Source organism: Enoplosus armatus, chromosome 8 (assembly GCF_043641665.1).
Source record: "Enoplosus armatus isolate fEnoArm2 chromosome 8, fEnoArm2.hap1, whole genome shotgun sequence".
In the NCBI taxonomy this organism is placed as follows: Eukaryota; Metazoa; Chordata; class Actinopteri; order Centrarchiformes; family Enoplosidae; genus Enoplosus; species Enoplosus armatus.
This window is the reverse complement of record NC_092187.1, coordinates 15962160-15977412: the sequence shown is the minus strand read 5'-3', so window position 1 is coordinate 15977412 and position 15253 is coordinate 15962160. Positions and strand designations below refer to the sequence as shown.

Genomic DNA, 15253 nt, shown 5'->3' with positions numbered 1-15253 from the left:
AAAAGCCTTGCACTCGAGCCATCTCTTGACCGCTCCTCTTCTACCATGGCAGTCAAGGTTGAGAATAGCCTAAGTGTGTGTGTGTGTGTGTGTGTGTGTGTGTGTGTGTGTGTGTGTGTGCATTTGAGTGTGTTACTCATAATGGTTTTAGATCATTGTCGCGCATCACCCTACAGCATTTCCATTCAAAGGAAGGCCTGCCCACGGTGGGACGAATGGGTAAAGAGAGCAGAGGATCCCGCCCGAGAGATCGCAAGAGATCTTCAGAGATTGGTCGACGAGCCACTAACGGGGAGCCTGACAGATTCTAGGAGATCCAGGCGAAGTCCCTCTCGCTCCCGTTCTGCTGCTCCCCCTCCTGTGCCGAGGAGTCGCTCTCCTCCTTCTCATTGTCCAGTGCTCCATGTGCCTCGGCGGTCATCCCCGAGTCTTTCCACTTCCCTCCTTCCTCCTCCCCTTCTCCCATCATTTCTCCGTCCCCTTCGACCATCATCTCCTCCTCCCCCTCTCCATCACCATCGCACTCTGCCTGGTCATCATGGAAACGATCGCCAGGATACAGCTCCTCCTCCGGAGAGATGTCCCCTCCCACCTCCCCGTTGTGGTCCAGCAGCGCGGCCATGCCCCGCCCAGAGCAGTCAGCGCAGACACCGTGACGCCGCGAGCCATGTTTGATTCCAACGCTGGCTGCTGACATGAAGACTCGGCTGCACACTTTACACACATACTTCTTGTCTTTGCTGTGGACCTGTTGGACGGAAACACAATTTGAAAAATGTAATTCACGCTATGATTTAAGGTGTGATTTACCGCCTCCTACTGGTGATCATAAAGCTGCACTCACCAGTGTGTGCCTCTTCATGTGCTCCCTTCTGGTGAACTTCTTGCCACAGATTTCACAGGGGTAGGGCCTCTCCCCGGTGTGGGAGCGCATGTGCCTCTTTAGGATGCACTGGTGCATAGCAGAGAAACTGCAGTAGGGGCACTTGAACTTTTTACGGATCACCGTGAAGTCATTCACTGTAGAGACAGGAAGGAGGGGAGGGATGGTGGAGAGAAGAAAGAAGGGGGGGGGAATTAGTGTTGAATGAAGCTCGTTTAAATAAACCGAGATGTCACTTTTCAGTTATTACATTTAATTAGCGGCATGGTCTAGAAATGTACCATCAATTCCCATGGCCACCCCAATCCCAGTCAAAGCTACAGTTGCCCTGGCAACAGCTCTTCCTCCATACTAAAGCAATAAAGGCAAAGAGATACTATAAACACGACACAACAGTCAGTCTGCCTTAGTTGCTCTAGAAGGTCTCTGCTATGGACAGCAAAAACACAGACAGAAAGACAAACACAGACAGTGACAAGGAGGCCGTAGGTTGGGAAATAAAATCACACACACGAAGGGAAGCTTCAGCAAAAAAATAAATAAAAATAATAAAAAACAACTAATGTTAATACCATGTCCCAATCTTGTGTAGAGGTCTGGTAAGCCAATTATCTCAAGGTCTAGACTTAAATGGTAGTTAAGCCAGGTGAAGGGCATCCAAGTAAACAGATTGTGTGTGTGTGGTTGTGCATGATGTGTGAATGTGTGTGTGTGAAAAACTTGCCAGTCAAGGCATATAGTATATGACCATGAGAGATCAGGACTGGATTTATGAGTACACAAGCACAACACACACACACACACACACACACACACACACATCTACTGTACATAAAGGAGGGGCTCAAACACACAGTTCAGGGTTGTAAGCTTTAAGTGATACAATATAATTACCTCCATCTGCAAAGCGACTTCTGCTGATTAAATACTCGACAGCACAAAAACATGCAAGTACAAATCAACTGCACAACAAGACTTGACCGTATTATTCACATTTTTTTAAATGTTAAAAATGCAAAAGACAAAGAAAAGGAATGTTGCGTTTGTGTGAATGTGCGCATGATATAAAAGATAAAAACAACAGAGAAATTTTCACATTTTCCATCACAGTTTAATTACAGCATAAAAACTACAAGCACAATCTCATTCTGTTTAGAAAAGTACATATCTTGGTACAGTACATGGGTTTTTTTTTCCAATGAGAAAATTCACAATCTAGAATATCTTTCAATATTTACAACAACACATGCCAACAGCCGTACTGCATTTGCCATTTCCCCTCAATGGCTGGCACTGCAGAGTTCCTGATTAGTTCCTGACTTCTCTGAGCCTGCCAGTCTGTTTCAGCTGCTGGCTAGGACAGAGTGTGCTACCTGAGAAATGGGATTTTGTATTAGAAAGGATTTGGCATTTGGGAGTTCCCTGTGTATATACAACAGCAAGGGGATATATTCCCAATAGTTCCCCAGTTCTGCTTTTACTGAGCACATAGAAATTACAGGTCTATGTGTTGGGAGTGGCCGTGGAATATTAGAGGGACACACAGGTGGATGTCTTCCCTTTGGGTATAGTATTCACAGTATGGGTGTACACAATACACTTTAATAACTGGGCTGTATCAAGAAAATATCTTGGTTTATAATCGCAGGGTAAAGGCCTGCTGTAAACTCTAAGGGAGACATTTTTGGCAGACATGGGTGTGAATTTACATTAGCAATGATTTTGAAGCCAGTGTTCATTCTGATTCCAATATCCTGCGGCTCTGCTCCGGCTCTACAACCCCCTCCGAATAACTCCGTCTTCACAATCTCCCTCATTCCTCTCCTGCATTTTCCTCCATTCGTCTCCCTTGATCCCCCATTTTCTACCCTGTCCTCACAACCACACTATTATCTGTCTGCTGCAGTGACATCACTAAGCTCATCTAGTTTAAAAGGGCATCTGCCCCTTAGTCTCCACTTCCTCTTGAGATGAAGGGTCAGGGGTTAAGAAGGGCCGGAGCCGTGGAGGACCAATTACTGTCCAGCTCCAGCCACGCTCAGCCACTAGAAGACTTACAGATCTGGGACAGAGGAGATGGACAGAGAGAGAAAATGACACCACCCAACCCCCATCTGAGCTGCTACTGGTCTATTGTTTTAGCTGGCTTTGTCTCGTTGGGCACATCCCCTCCATCTGCACTGATCTGACTGAAGGTAATCATGTCAGACTGATGACTGAGGACAAGCGTCTACGTGTCCATTGGAGGTGGATTTGTGACAGAATTACTTTGTTGTTTTTTTTCTTTGAGTTACAGTTTAAATAAATGTCTTTTTTTATATATTCCATTGAGTTTGATGCTAATGTTTAACATTAATAGTAACATTTTAATAGGTGCACTATCACTGGCAACAGAAATAATCTGATTTGGGTCTTTATTCTGCTCTCATGATGCAATTCTACAAAGTTCCTGCAGGTGGTGTGGTTGTGTGTGCTGTGAGCCACAGTGCATCCTGGCAGATATGAACTGTGTCTGAGTGTCTTTGTGCCCGTAATGCAGGGGTGGACACAAAGATAAAGATCTCTCTGCCTAAAAAAGGAGAGAAGAGTTTAGTCAGACTGGTGACTGGCGACAAGGAGCCAGACAAGTGGTTTAGGTCTGGCAGGCGGAAATACGCCCCCCCTCGCCCACCACCACCACCCCCACCCCCCCATCCCCGTCTCTCCACCCGGCACCACAACAGAAAGTAATTCACCTGTTCACGGTTCCAATCAGTGCACACGCAAACTATTCACAAACCTGAAGATAATTTGAAAAACAATCCTACGTATAATTTCAGTCAGTTGTTCAAACAGATCAGCTTTGCATAGCAATTGTGCATTCTTGACATGTAAGCTGTCAATTCATGTTAAATCTCCCGTTAAAAAATAATATAATGACATAAATTTGACAAGTTGTAAAAAAAAAAAGTGTCCCTAGGTATTTATAATAATGTCATCAGACATTTGATTTTAAAAGGAATTCTTCCCTTCTCAGTGCAATGACATCACACAGAGCAGTTTTGGCATGAACGTACAACTAATGCGAGGATACGTTGCTTATTGATGGGTATAAATGTGTGTACATAAGCCGGCAGCCTCTAGATCCAGTCTCAGTTTTCCACATTCATCTCTTGAGAAAGTCGCCACAGCGAATCTATAACCCCACCCTGAGACATTTCCATCCCAGTGCTGCCTCCCAGTATAGCTCCTGGCACTGACCCCACCTGGCAGCACACTTTAACGTGTGTCGCCAGGTTTTTCTGGGTGCTAAAAGCCTTGGCACAGGCAGGGCAGGTGTGCCCTCTCTCTTTGGAGTGCACAGAGGACAGGTGCCTGTGCAGGTCTGTGCGGTCTCGGAAGTGTTTCAGACAGTACACACACTGCATCAGCTTCTTCTTGAAGTGGATGGTCTTCTCGTGTCGGTCTGCATTGGATTTGAGGGTAAAGCTGGCGGGGCACTGGGAGCAGAGGTAGCGTGCCGGCGCAGGCTCAGATGTCGCAGGGCGGTAGAGAGACTGGTGGAAGTGGAGAGGCTGGGATTGTGGCTGGTGATGGGGCTGGGTAGGTTGGTGGTGCGGACCCTGCATGCTCGGCCAGTCCAGGGACAAGGCCATCAGAGACAGGGTGTGGCGGTACTCGTGTTCCCTGAGATGCTCCAGGCTGCTGAACAGCCGTTTGCACAGGGAGCAGGCAAACCCCTGTGAGGGCCAAGCACCGGGCTCTGGCAGGACTCTTTTCCCTGACCCAGCCTCTTCGCCCAGCACCATCAGCCCTTTAGTCCCTCTGCCAGCCACGGACACTGATGCAGGCACAGTCAAGCCACCAACATAGCTCTCCTCGCCCATCTGATCCCTCTCGACAGGAGACTGGTCACCTTCCAAGGCTGAGATAGCGAGAAGGAGAGTGAGAGTGAAAGTGAGAGAAATAGTACAAAAAGTACAAAAACTCTCTCTGAAGTTATCTATGACACTTTTAAAGCCTGAACCATACCTGCGCTGTATTCTTTCACATCTTCTTTGTCTTTTATGCCCTCCTGTAAGCACAAAACATCCCGTTATGTCACACACACACACATTTATACAGAGTGTATGGAATGTTGTCTGGGCATGCAGGAGGCAGGCAGGTGACACAAGCTGTGAAGACAACCTTTTTTCACACATGTGAGAAACACAGACATGAAAACAGAAAAAAGAAAAAAGAAAAAAAGAAAAGAGAAACGAGAGATCAGAATGATTTAAAGACACAGAAAGATTAGCAAGAAAACACAGAAAAAGTCTTGTGAATAGCTGACAGTTCCCGGATGCTAGAGCCGTCCTATGAGACACGGAATGAGCAGTTAGGTTGATCTACAGGATTCATAATATTATCTGCCTGACACTCATACACTCAACCCCCCCTGGGTGTTAGCAAGGCGCACCAAACACCTGTCCCCTCTCTTTTCTCTCATCTACAACTCATCTAAACTCTATCCTTCCTTCATCTACTCCATGTTCCTGCCATTCCTTCACCCCCACCCATTTCCTCTGCCCCCTACACTACACCACCACCTCCTCCTCCTCCTCCTCCTCTCTAAGAACAGAACACCATGCACCGGGCAAACAGATGGCTTGTCCGTAGAGATAGGGAAGCTTGTTGGGAGGCAGGTCCACTGAAATCAAATGCTGCTCCTAAATGCTCACCCGCACACACAGCGTACACACACACACACACACACAGCGTACACACACACACACACACACACACACACACACACACACACAGACTGGCACAAAACTCACATCCACACATGCTCATACTGCCATGCTCACACACACACACGCCCACACTCACACACACCGAACAGAACAAACAATTTCCTGGGCTGCGAGAGCAAACCTCTCATTGTCTACTTGTATTGATTCTACTCTAGTCTCATCTCACTACCTTGCCCGTTATCTGCCATCTCTAAGCACACGCTGCCATTGTGACTAGATGTGTCATCTCTAATGTAACCACTATAAACTACATTACCGCTAATGCTGAGCAAAGACTCTTGGCTTGGCGGTTGAATTCGGGTCTAGCTATATTAAAAAAGATTATATGAAAAGGGAGACGAGAGGAGTGAAGAACTGGAAATCTGAAAGAAAAGAGAAAGCAAACAAAGCACACCAAAAGGAAAGACAAACAAAAGAAACAAAAAAAGACAGCGTTTCTTCTCCGGTGTAGCAGGAAATATGCCAAATTCCACACAGAGAAGGAGACACAGAGAGGGGTTGAGCAATGATGTGCTTGAGTGTGAAAAAGACTTTCCAATGATGAAAAATAACCCCATTAACCTCCACTTCTCCTCATAAAGACCCATAGCCCCACCCTCCCACCACATCACTGGTCACTTTCTGTTCTCCATCACCTCAACCCCCCTCAGTGTGTTGTGCAGGAACAGGGTGAAGCTGCCCCCTGGATGCTTATCCCCACTCACTCTTACAAACTTTTCATCTGACTGGAGGAGTGCTACCCAGAGAACAGCCTCCGCCCTGGAGATGAGCCAGGCTCTGTGTGCTTACCTCAGGCAAGGTGGAGGGCTCCGGGCCCTCGGGGGCCTCTTCCACTTCCATGTCCAACCCTTCTGAGCGCAGCGGGGGTGCCCCAGCCCGCAGACCGGGGGCCTCCAGGGGCCGAGGCTCAGAGGGGTGCAGTGGCGTGGGTGGAGTGGGTGGGCAGTATGCTGATGTTGATGATGATGATAGCGGTAGTGGTTGTGGCGGTGGTGGTGGTGATGGTGGAAGATGAGGAGGAAGAAGAGGAAGAGGAGGAGGAGGAGGAGAGGAGCCAGCCCCCTGTTTGTTATGAATAGTGGCCCCCGTGGCCCCTGGCCGGAGCGTGCTGCAGTAGTTGTTGGAGCGGAGCCCTGAGGAGCACAGGAAACGAGTCTCACCCACCCACTCACGTACAACTGCAACTCTGCTAGCAGCTGGCCACCAGAACACAACGGGAGAGAGTGGGCAGGGGGGCACACAGAGGCTGCCAGTGCTACACTATCAAACACTATGGAGAGGGGGAGGAAGAAAAACTCTGAAGTTTCACTTTCCACCAGCCGAGGGGAAAGGGTTAGGGCTTCTCTTCTCTCTTTCTCTCTCTTTTTCTTTCGCTCCTCTGCTCTCCTTCTCCTTCCACCCACATGCGTGCGCAGAGGATGGCAGTGTGTGTGTTTCGTGAGCGAGTGTGCATGTGCTGTGTGAGCGAGTAAAATGCATATAAGGAGAGGGCTTGAGGATCCTCTGTAGCGTGGAGGGAGATTGTTTTGGAGAGGAGCCATCTTGCAGCTCAAGTGAAGACTTTTTGTGCACGCAGGGTAAAGGACGACTATATCGACCATGTAAGATGTTTACCAGCAACAAGTTAAGGCATGCTGGATAAAGAATTTCAAATTTCTCACAGAGCCTTTAGCTCCCCATAACTATTCACACAGAAGCTTTTTCTGCTACATTAATATCACCATTAGCTGGTACTGAGAGTGCATCTCTTTTTCTTATAGTGCATATGAATCAAAGTATAATGTGTTGCAGGTCAGTCTGGATTGTGTGTGTGCGCATACGAGTATGTGCGAGTGTGGGCAGCATTTTGGGGAATGTCTTCAGAGTTATGCAGTGGGTTAGCCATTCATTGCCCTCCTCTGCACAACGGACAGAATCACACAACCATGAGGCTCGACCGTGGACGGATTCCTGGAATGTTAAACTACCGCGCCCGACACTCCCCACTCCCACTTACTGAGAACACACATACAAATGCTCAACTCCCCATCTCCTCTTCCCCACCCCCGGCAGTGACGGGAGGAACAACATTAAGAGGGAGGAAGAAATGGAGACAGAGAGTAAAGAGATGAGCTACAGGTGAGAGGGAGCAGCTCATTAACAAATGGTGCTCTGGCAGTGGACACTTCTCACGAAAGGACTATCTGCGTTAACTGCGTTAAACTGTCTCCGTTCAATCCTCTCAAAGACTTCCAACATACGACTGTAATTTTTGCAATCTTGTCCCACTAAGTTTAATATTGCAGTTGTGTCTGGCAAGCCGTAAAGAATACAAATAACAGCAGGCTGACTCACTGCACAGCGACAAGAGTAAAAGAAATAGAAAAGGAGGAAAATACATGAATGTAGAGTAACTGAATTACTTCAACACAGAATGAAGTAAAATACAACCTGCGCCCTCTCCTCCACCTGCCGTCAGCATGGGGGTCAAGACCTATAAGGTCTGTTAATGCTTTAGGGAAGCAATTACTGTACGGTGACTCACCAATTGCCAATAGCTAATCAATCTAAAACTTGATAGATCTATTAGGAGGAAATAGCCAGATAGGACTGGGGTCCTCCCTGACTCCATGGTGAAAAGGCTTAATGATGCTTTTTTTATAAATGAAGAAGGAAAGCAAACCTGGATTTGGATTCATGTTTCAGACACTGTGTATCTCCTGCTGGTAAGAGATTTCTGGAAAATAAAAAAATTATATATAAAGTGGATTAAGGGACCTTTACTGAAAATCCCACTACCAGATTGAAAGTTATTACCATCTCCTGTATCGATTTTACATTGACCCTTACTGCTCTTCCTTTCCTCTTGCATTTAAAAGGAGAAGGCAGAGGGTATGGCGTTTGCTATATAGGATCCAAATGTTTTAATCTGATAAGTCTCTTCCACCAGATTGACAACATTTGTGTCACAATCATAAATAAAAATCATAAAACCTCTGGAGAGGAGCTATGGAGCCACTGGGAGCTACTGTACAGGGTGAGTCAATTTTCAAAAGTAGATGTGAAGTGATGAGAGCAGGCAGTGGAGAGAAAAGTTCAATAATGTCAGTATGATCCCTATAGTTAATTGGATGTTCTTTACAGCAGGTACGGGGTGGCAGTGTGGACAGGTGCGCAGGGACGGTCCGGCAAAACCCATTGTCTGGCATTGATTGTCTGACTCACAAAGGGGTAGCTGGGCCAAATCCCAATGATCTTAATTGGATTCAGGAGGCTGATTGACATACAGACTGGTTCCACTGTATTTTGGCAGTCTACATGCTAGGAGGATGTCGTCCGTGACCCATGCAAAGGATAGCAAAGAGGGAGAGCTGTGCATTTGAATCGCATGCTCCCGTCAACAAGGAGGGTGTCGGATCAGTTTGAATTGCTAAATGTAAAGAGAGAAAGGCATTCAACGGTTAAACTGCAGAACATTGATTCTCGGTTTGGGACGATTTTGGATGTATGAATCTTTAGGAGGAACATGTTTTATTAAACAGCCAATTATACAGAAAAGAGAATGAGAGAGAGAGAGAGGACAAGGGAGGGAGGGAGGGGGAGACAAGCTCTATGTCAAGGCCCTTTGCTGATATTCAGTGGTCTCTCTTGAATTGGGCCAGGTGACCTTGCTACCTACTCTCTGCCTAGATCAATACTTTCCCAGGATTTTAAACCAACATACTTTGATGCTCCGCAGCCGAAGTAAAAGAGGGGGAAAGAGAGGGGAGTGAGACAAATATGGAGGAACTGCAGGAGCCCGCCAGAAGGGGAGGGAGTGAGGGAGAGTGTGAGGGATGAGTGTTAAGGAGGGGTGAAGGAGAAATAGATGGAGGGACGGAGGGAGGGATGGATGGCGTGAGGGGGAGTACGGGAGGGAAAAAAGGACAGGAAGGATGTTAAGCAGGGGTGAAGGAGAAGCAGGGAGGAGAACAGGAGGAGGGGGGGGAAGAGGGAGGGATGGAGGGAGCAGCGATCTGTCAAACCAGGCAGACTTATCCTCCGCCCAGTAATCTGAGGTACAGTGTTTGTTTATTTTCTGTCCTCATTTAGACACAGCGACAGACCCGGGGAGGGAGGGGAGGTTGTTGGCCATCTCGACAAGCCCATTTCCCCAAACTCCTATTGTGTAGGGAATTCAAAATAGGGCTTGGCTAACCAAAAACCTCCCAGAGGTTTCTTTGGTGACAACTGAAATACAGCTATAAGACTCATTCAACATGTTTCTTTCCCCATGCAGGGCACAAATGATTAACATTCTCTGAATTCTCCAAATCTCTTATTCATATAGTCAAGGCTGGGTGTATCTGTAAAGTGTGAGCGTGTATCAAAAAGCCTTTCCTTCTCTTTTCTGGAGCTTGTGAGGCTGTCGCTGTGACAGCATCTGATTCTCCTCTTTAAGCCAACAGAAACATCTCAATCCCACACACTTAACACTTGCACAAAAGGGGTGATGTGATGTGACGTGCGTGTGTGAGCGCGTTTGTGCAACTACGGACGTGTGTTTTGGTCTATTCAGTCTTGGCCCTGTCTTTTATTTTGTAGGTGAGTGGGGCTCAACTCAAAAGGCACGACTAGGCTCGGAGTTGTACCCTTCCTTTGCTTTTCTTCCGCTCACAAAGACAGGCAGAACTCGGGGACAAAAGATCCAATTACTAGCCAGTAAAAGCAAAAGAAACACACGAGTTGCACACACACACAAATGTGCCCACGCGGACATGGACTCAAGCAAATAAACGCTCACGCTGGCACATACACACACACACATGCAGACACCCTCACTGAAGGCACCAAAAAACTGACTAAACGAAGGAAAAAATCTTTTGTTAGTGTGGACAAAAGCACAAATAAGGATGTTTATTGATCTAATATTGACTTGATTAGAAAATGGTTTATTCTAAAGTAAGTGGACGCTTAAAGTGGAACATTTTAGCTGATAAAAAGAGTTATTTTACTACTTATGTAGAGAAATATTCAGACACTCAAAGAGCGGAGGAAGGTTGTTGAAGGCCCATTAACATAACATTATTCACGTATAGATTGCACACATGCATAATGAAAAAAAAAAATTGAAATTCGACTGTAAACAAACACTTGAATAAAGCTTAAATTTAAATCTCACATGACATCACATTTCTCTTATTTTTAGGGATTACATTTAAAGAAAGTACTCCTTATTTTGAAGGTGCTTTTAACAGGATGTAGAGGTTTGTGCCGTAGTTGAGTAGAGCAAGTCGCTTCATCACCTTTGGTACTGAAATACGGTAAGTAAATAATATCTGAACACTTCCTGCAGCTCTGTTGTGTTATTTTGCGGCTGTGAAATACAGCTGTAGACCCACTGATACGCACAAAGACACTGTCACATAAAACCAAACAAATTTTTATCACGACAGTGAGAGCGATCCCAGCAAAATGTTCTCTCACTGAGTCACCGCTGACTAGTCATCACTGGCATTGCCACACAAACCCTTTACACACTCAAGTGGCACCACACACACGCACACACATGCATTCAGAGTTATCCAAATACAGTGGCTGATGAGGGAAAATACTCTGCAGAGGATACTCATGTCAAAAGCGGTCAAGCCTGTATGTTTTATGTCTCACAGGTGACCACATGAGCAGGTACTCCAAAATACACTAGTAGATTTGAAGCAAGTTTGTGTGTACCTGGGTTTTAAGTTATAATAAGGTGTGTGGCTGGTTGGGTGTGTGCGCGTAACAATCAGTGTGAGCACAGCGTTAGTAAATAGTGACTTACAAGACAGGGAGTGTGCTCCTTTGGGCAGGTACTCGTACAGCAAGGGGTTATCATCTCCCATCATCTCAGCCCGCAGTGACAGCAGGCTGTTCTTACTCATCAGCGCTGCCTTCAGATTGGCCACAGATGAGATCGTTCCGCCCCCGGCTCCTCCTCCGGCCTCCTCCGATTCGTTGGAACCCAGGTAGCTGGGCTCTGTGGTGAGAGCCTCTTCCTGCTTGAGGAAGAAGTCGAGGCGTTCGCCGCGGCTGTCTGAGCTGTTGGGTTCGGTCACGTCTGCCCCTGAATAGAGACGAAGTAACAGAAGATGGGTGAGGTTCCTCTGCAGCCATCAATGATTGACATTAACATGGCTTTTAAAACAACACAAACTAAAGCAGGGAAATCCAAGTAGGTGGTAAGGGACAATGCCTCAAAACATTTCACACAGCGCCGTTTAAACTAAATTCGAGGGATTACATGCTTCTCTGTAGGCTGGGATTCCTGCCACTCTTGTGAAACCCTTTCAAAAGGAATAAAAAGGGATGGTGATCGAAGTAAAAAAGACCCTAACATTGTACTTGAATAGTTGTCGCTTAGTGAATTTAAAGGTTTCACCCGACAGTAATAGCAGCTTGAGTGAAAATACAAAAAAACCCACACCATATTAAAACAATTCTTTCAAACCTCTCAGCCGAGTCATCGTTCACACCAAGTGTTTTCGGTAGCAACTACCAACACGTCACCGCTCTGAATCATCTCTCTCTCTCCTCGACTCCCTAACATACCTCATCATCACCAGTCAACAAAAATACAGGGAGATCATAAGGAGACAGCGAGAGAGGGAAAGGCAGACACAGACGTGGTGTGTGTGTGTTTGTGTGTGTGTTTAGCCGTCAGTGTCGTTGAAAGCAGAGCTTGTAGAGAAGCTGTCAGCAGTAGACATGTCGCTGGAGGTTCCACTGTAGATCTACAAGACTGTCAGGCCACACTGCTGACGACAGCTCCGCTCAAAGCAGAGACACACACACACACACACACACACACACACACACACACACACACACACACACACACACACACACACACACACACACACACTTTCATTGCCTCCTAATTGACATTTAACTGATGACAGGTTGCTTTCTCTAACAAAGACTTAGACAAAAATACACACCACGCACATCACAAGCTTAGAGACTTTGAAAGAATGGCTTGTCTACGCTTAAAACAAACACACGGACGGCTTAGCACCAATGCAGACTTGCGTGTTGTTGCCTTAAAGGGGTGGGGTGGGGGGGGGGTGTACATAATTATGTGTGATTGTTTTGGACAGAAACCTTCTGACATCCTAATATATAAGTCTACCGCTCCACAAAGCCCATGCGGTGACAGCTGAAATCACATTTAAAGCTAATGGGGGATAAACAAAGTGAGGACAGGGAGCAGGGGTGACGTGGGGGAACAGAAAGAGGTGGAAAAGCAAAGGAAGAAAGAAAGGGTGAAAAAATCAAATGGGAGCAAGAGAACAAAATAGCCCTATTGTCCATTTTAACTACAGTCAGGTAGTGCTAAGTGTTTCCTACGCAGCCCAGTGCTCATCTGCTGCAGGGGGAGTCAAGGTGACAGAGACAGTAGTTTGCCTCCACGTCTGGAATACCGATGGGTATGCAGCCTCTTCCCAGCCTACTGGGTCAATGTTGACCACTCTGCCTCACACGCACGCACACACACACACACACACACACACACACACACACACACACACTGTCAGTCATTTTTCAAGCGCAGTATAGATAAATGATCACAGATCTGTGATCACGCTCTGTATGCACGGTTGCACATACACTCATAGGTCTGAAAGGTGTAGAGATATGAGGGAGATATTGAGGACGGTGGGGGCGCAACAGATAAGAGTGACATACATCCGAAGTAATCAGCGGCCATCAAACTACTAGCAGACGCAGGGGAAGATATAAAAAGAGGAGATAAAGTACTGTAGGAGGAATGAAGAAAGAAGAGAGGAGGCACGGACAGAGAGAGAAAGAAAAAAAAAGGCAGGGGAGTGTAGAAGCGGGGGTGTTGAGCTGTGGAGGAAGTACAGAAGATACACACAAAACACACACGCATGCATCCACGCACACCTCTGTCCCACCCGCACAAACACACACAAAGTTAATTAAGGAGGGGGTGCAGGGGTTGGCGCAAGGGGCACGAGGTGCAGGAATTCATTAGAGCTCTGCCCCCTCCTTCAGTGGGCAGCCCAGCAGCCACAGGAGTCAATCAATAACATAGATCTGCTGTGGGCCAACAACAAACACACACACACACGCGCAAACACACACACATGTACACATATATGGAGAAAGGAGAGGCAGACAAATGGAAGGAGAGGAAGCAGAGGGGAGAGAGAAAAGAGGGTCACCTCTGACCCCCATCTCCCTCCACTCATCTGTTCATTGGACGAGTGAATGACCCCTGACCACTTTTCCCAGCATCCCCTGGACACGTGCATCTACAGATGGAACATGTCCGCCCTCCTCGCAGTCATACAGTAACAATGCTTCACTCACACACACTGCAGATTAAACGGAGGAGTTATGGAAAAGTGATTGCTTGACGATTTCTTCGCGCATGACAGTCAAAACTCTGAAAAGGTGTGAAATGAATCTGTGTTTTACACATTAGCCAACAGAAACACATTAGCCAATCTCTCTCTGTCCTGCTAACACTCTGCCGTGCATTATACAGTATCCTGCTTTCTGAGGATTTATCCACATTTCCGAGACTAAGCGTGAGATATTAGAAATTAGTATTCAGCTGACCACAAACAGGCTTCCGCGCCAAATAATCGGAATATACTACATAATCCTCCTTCACTTATGTAAGCTTTATCGGGCCCTGCGTAGATGGTGTGTTACTCAAACCTCATCCTGTTCCGACAGATAAAATCATTTACCACACCAGAAACAGTCGCACCTAATCCCATGCACGCAGCTTATGGATTTCATCATACGTGTGCTGGGTTTTGCTGAGGATTTGTAGACACACATATTGTGGTGTCTTTCAGAGGCAATAGGTTTATCTGGAGTTTTAGAGACACTGTGGTTACATCATTCCTTTGTGTCATATGCTGAGTGTTAACGTACTGGTTGTCATGAGACAACCTATGAATTTCAATGGCATGGGATATGGCTTTGAACTGCATGGTCAGATACAAAAAACAATAGCATTTTCTTCATCTTTTTTTCCCCCTTTCTTTCTTCTGCCTTTACAGTGCAGCGGTGTCTGTACAGTGAAGGGAATTTTCATTTTCCCCTTCATAAAAGAGTCCGAATAATTTAGATTTCTGCTTTCTGAAGAGATCCTCCGTTTAATTTGGTTGCCATGGTAGCCGGGCACCCTTGGCTTCAACATTTATGCTAAATAAAACCCCCTTTTAAAAGGAGAGACAAATATGTGGAAATGGTGGTTCTCTTTGTTCATGTGTGTGTTTGCGTGTGTGTGTGTGCACACGTGTAAGCGATGCTGCAAGCTGTGTGGGGGCTTGAGTGGGAAAAAGCAAAGGCGGAATAAGACTTGCCTTGGAATAAAAGATGTGTGTGTGTTGAACTATACTTCAAATGTGTTGTGAGGGATACTGCATTTATCATCCATTGAGAGAGTTACAGCTAATGGATAGAAGATACAGTTTTATGTGGTGTGGTTGGAGGCTGCACTGTATATCTGAGTGAAGTGTGTGTGTGTGTGTGTGTGTGTGTGTGTGTTTCACAAGGGGAGTTGTGTTATTAGAGAGCGTGCTTTGACGCAGTAAAGAGGAGGAGAGAGAAGGCC

General features: G+C 46.4%; 1 protein-coding gene across 1 annotated transcript in view; it reads right to left on the bottom strand.

The window, feature by feature from the left end:
- Positions 1-307: 307 nt before the first annotated feature.
- The window catches only part of zbtb46 (zinc finger and BTB domain containing 46), a 33948-nt gene continuing 19002 nt past the window's right edge, over positions 308-15253 (bottom strand). Inside the window, exons 3-8 of the mRNA XM_070911067.1 lie at positions 11441-11722; positions 6448-6791; positions 4895-4937; positions 4662-4787; positions 845-1020; positions 308-748 (exon numbers count right to left, since the gene is read on the bottom strand). Of these exons, the coding sequence (XP_070767168.1) occupies positions 308-748; positions 845-1020; positions 4662-4787; positions 4895-4937; positions 6448-6791; positions 11441-11722 (1412 nt within the window). The remainder of the gene's footprint in view (positions 749-844; positions 1021-4661; positions 4788-4894; positions 4938-6447; positions 6792-11440; positions 11723-15253) is intronic.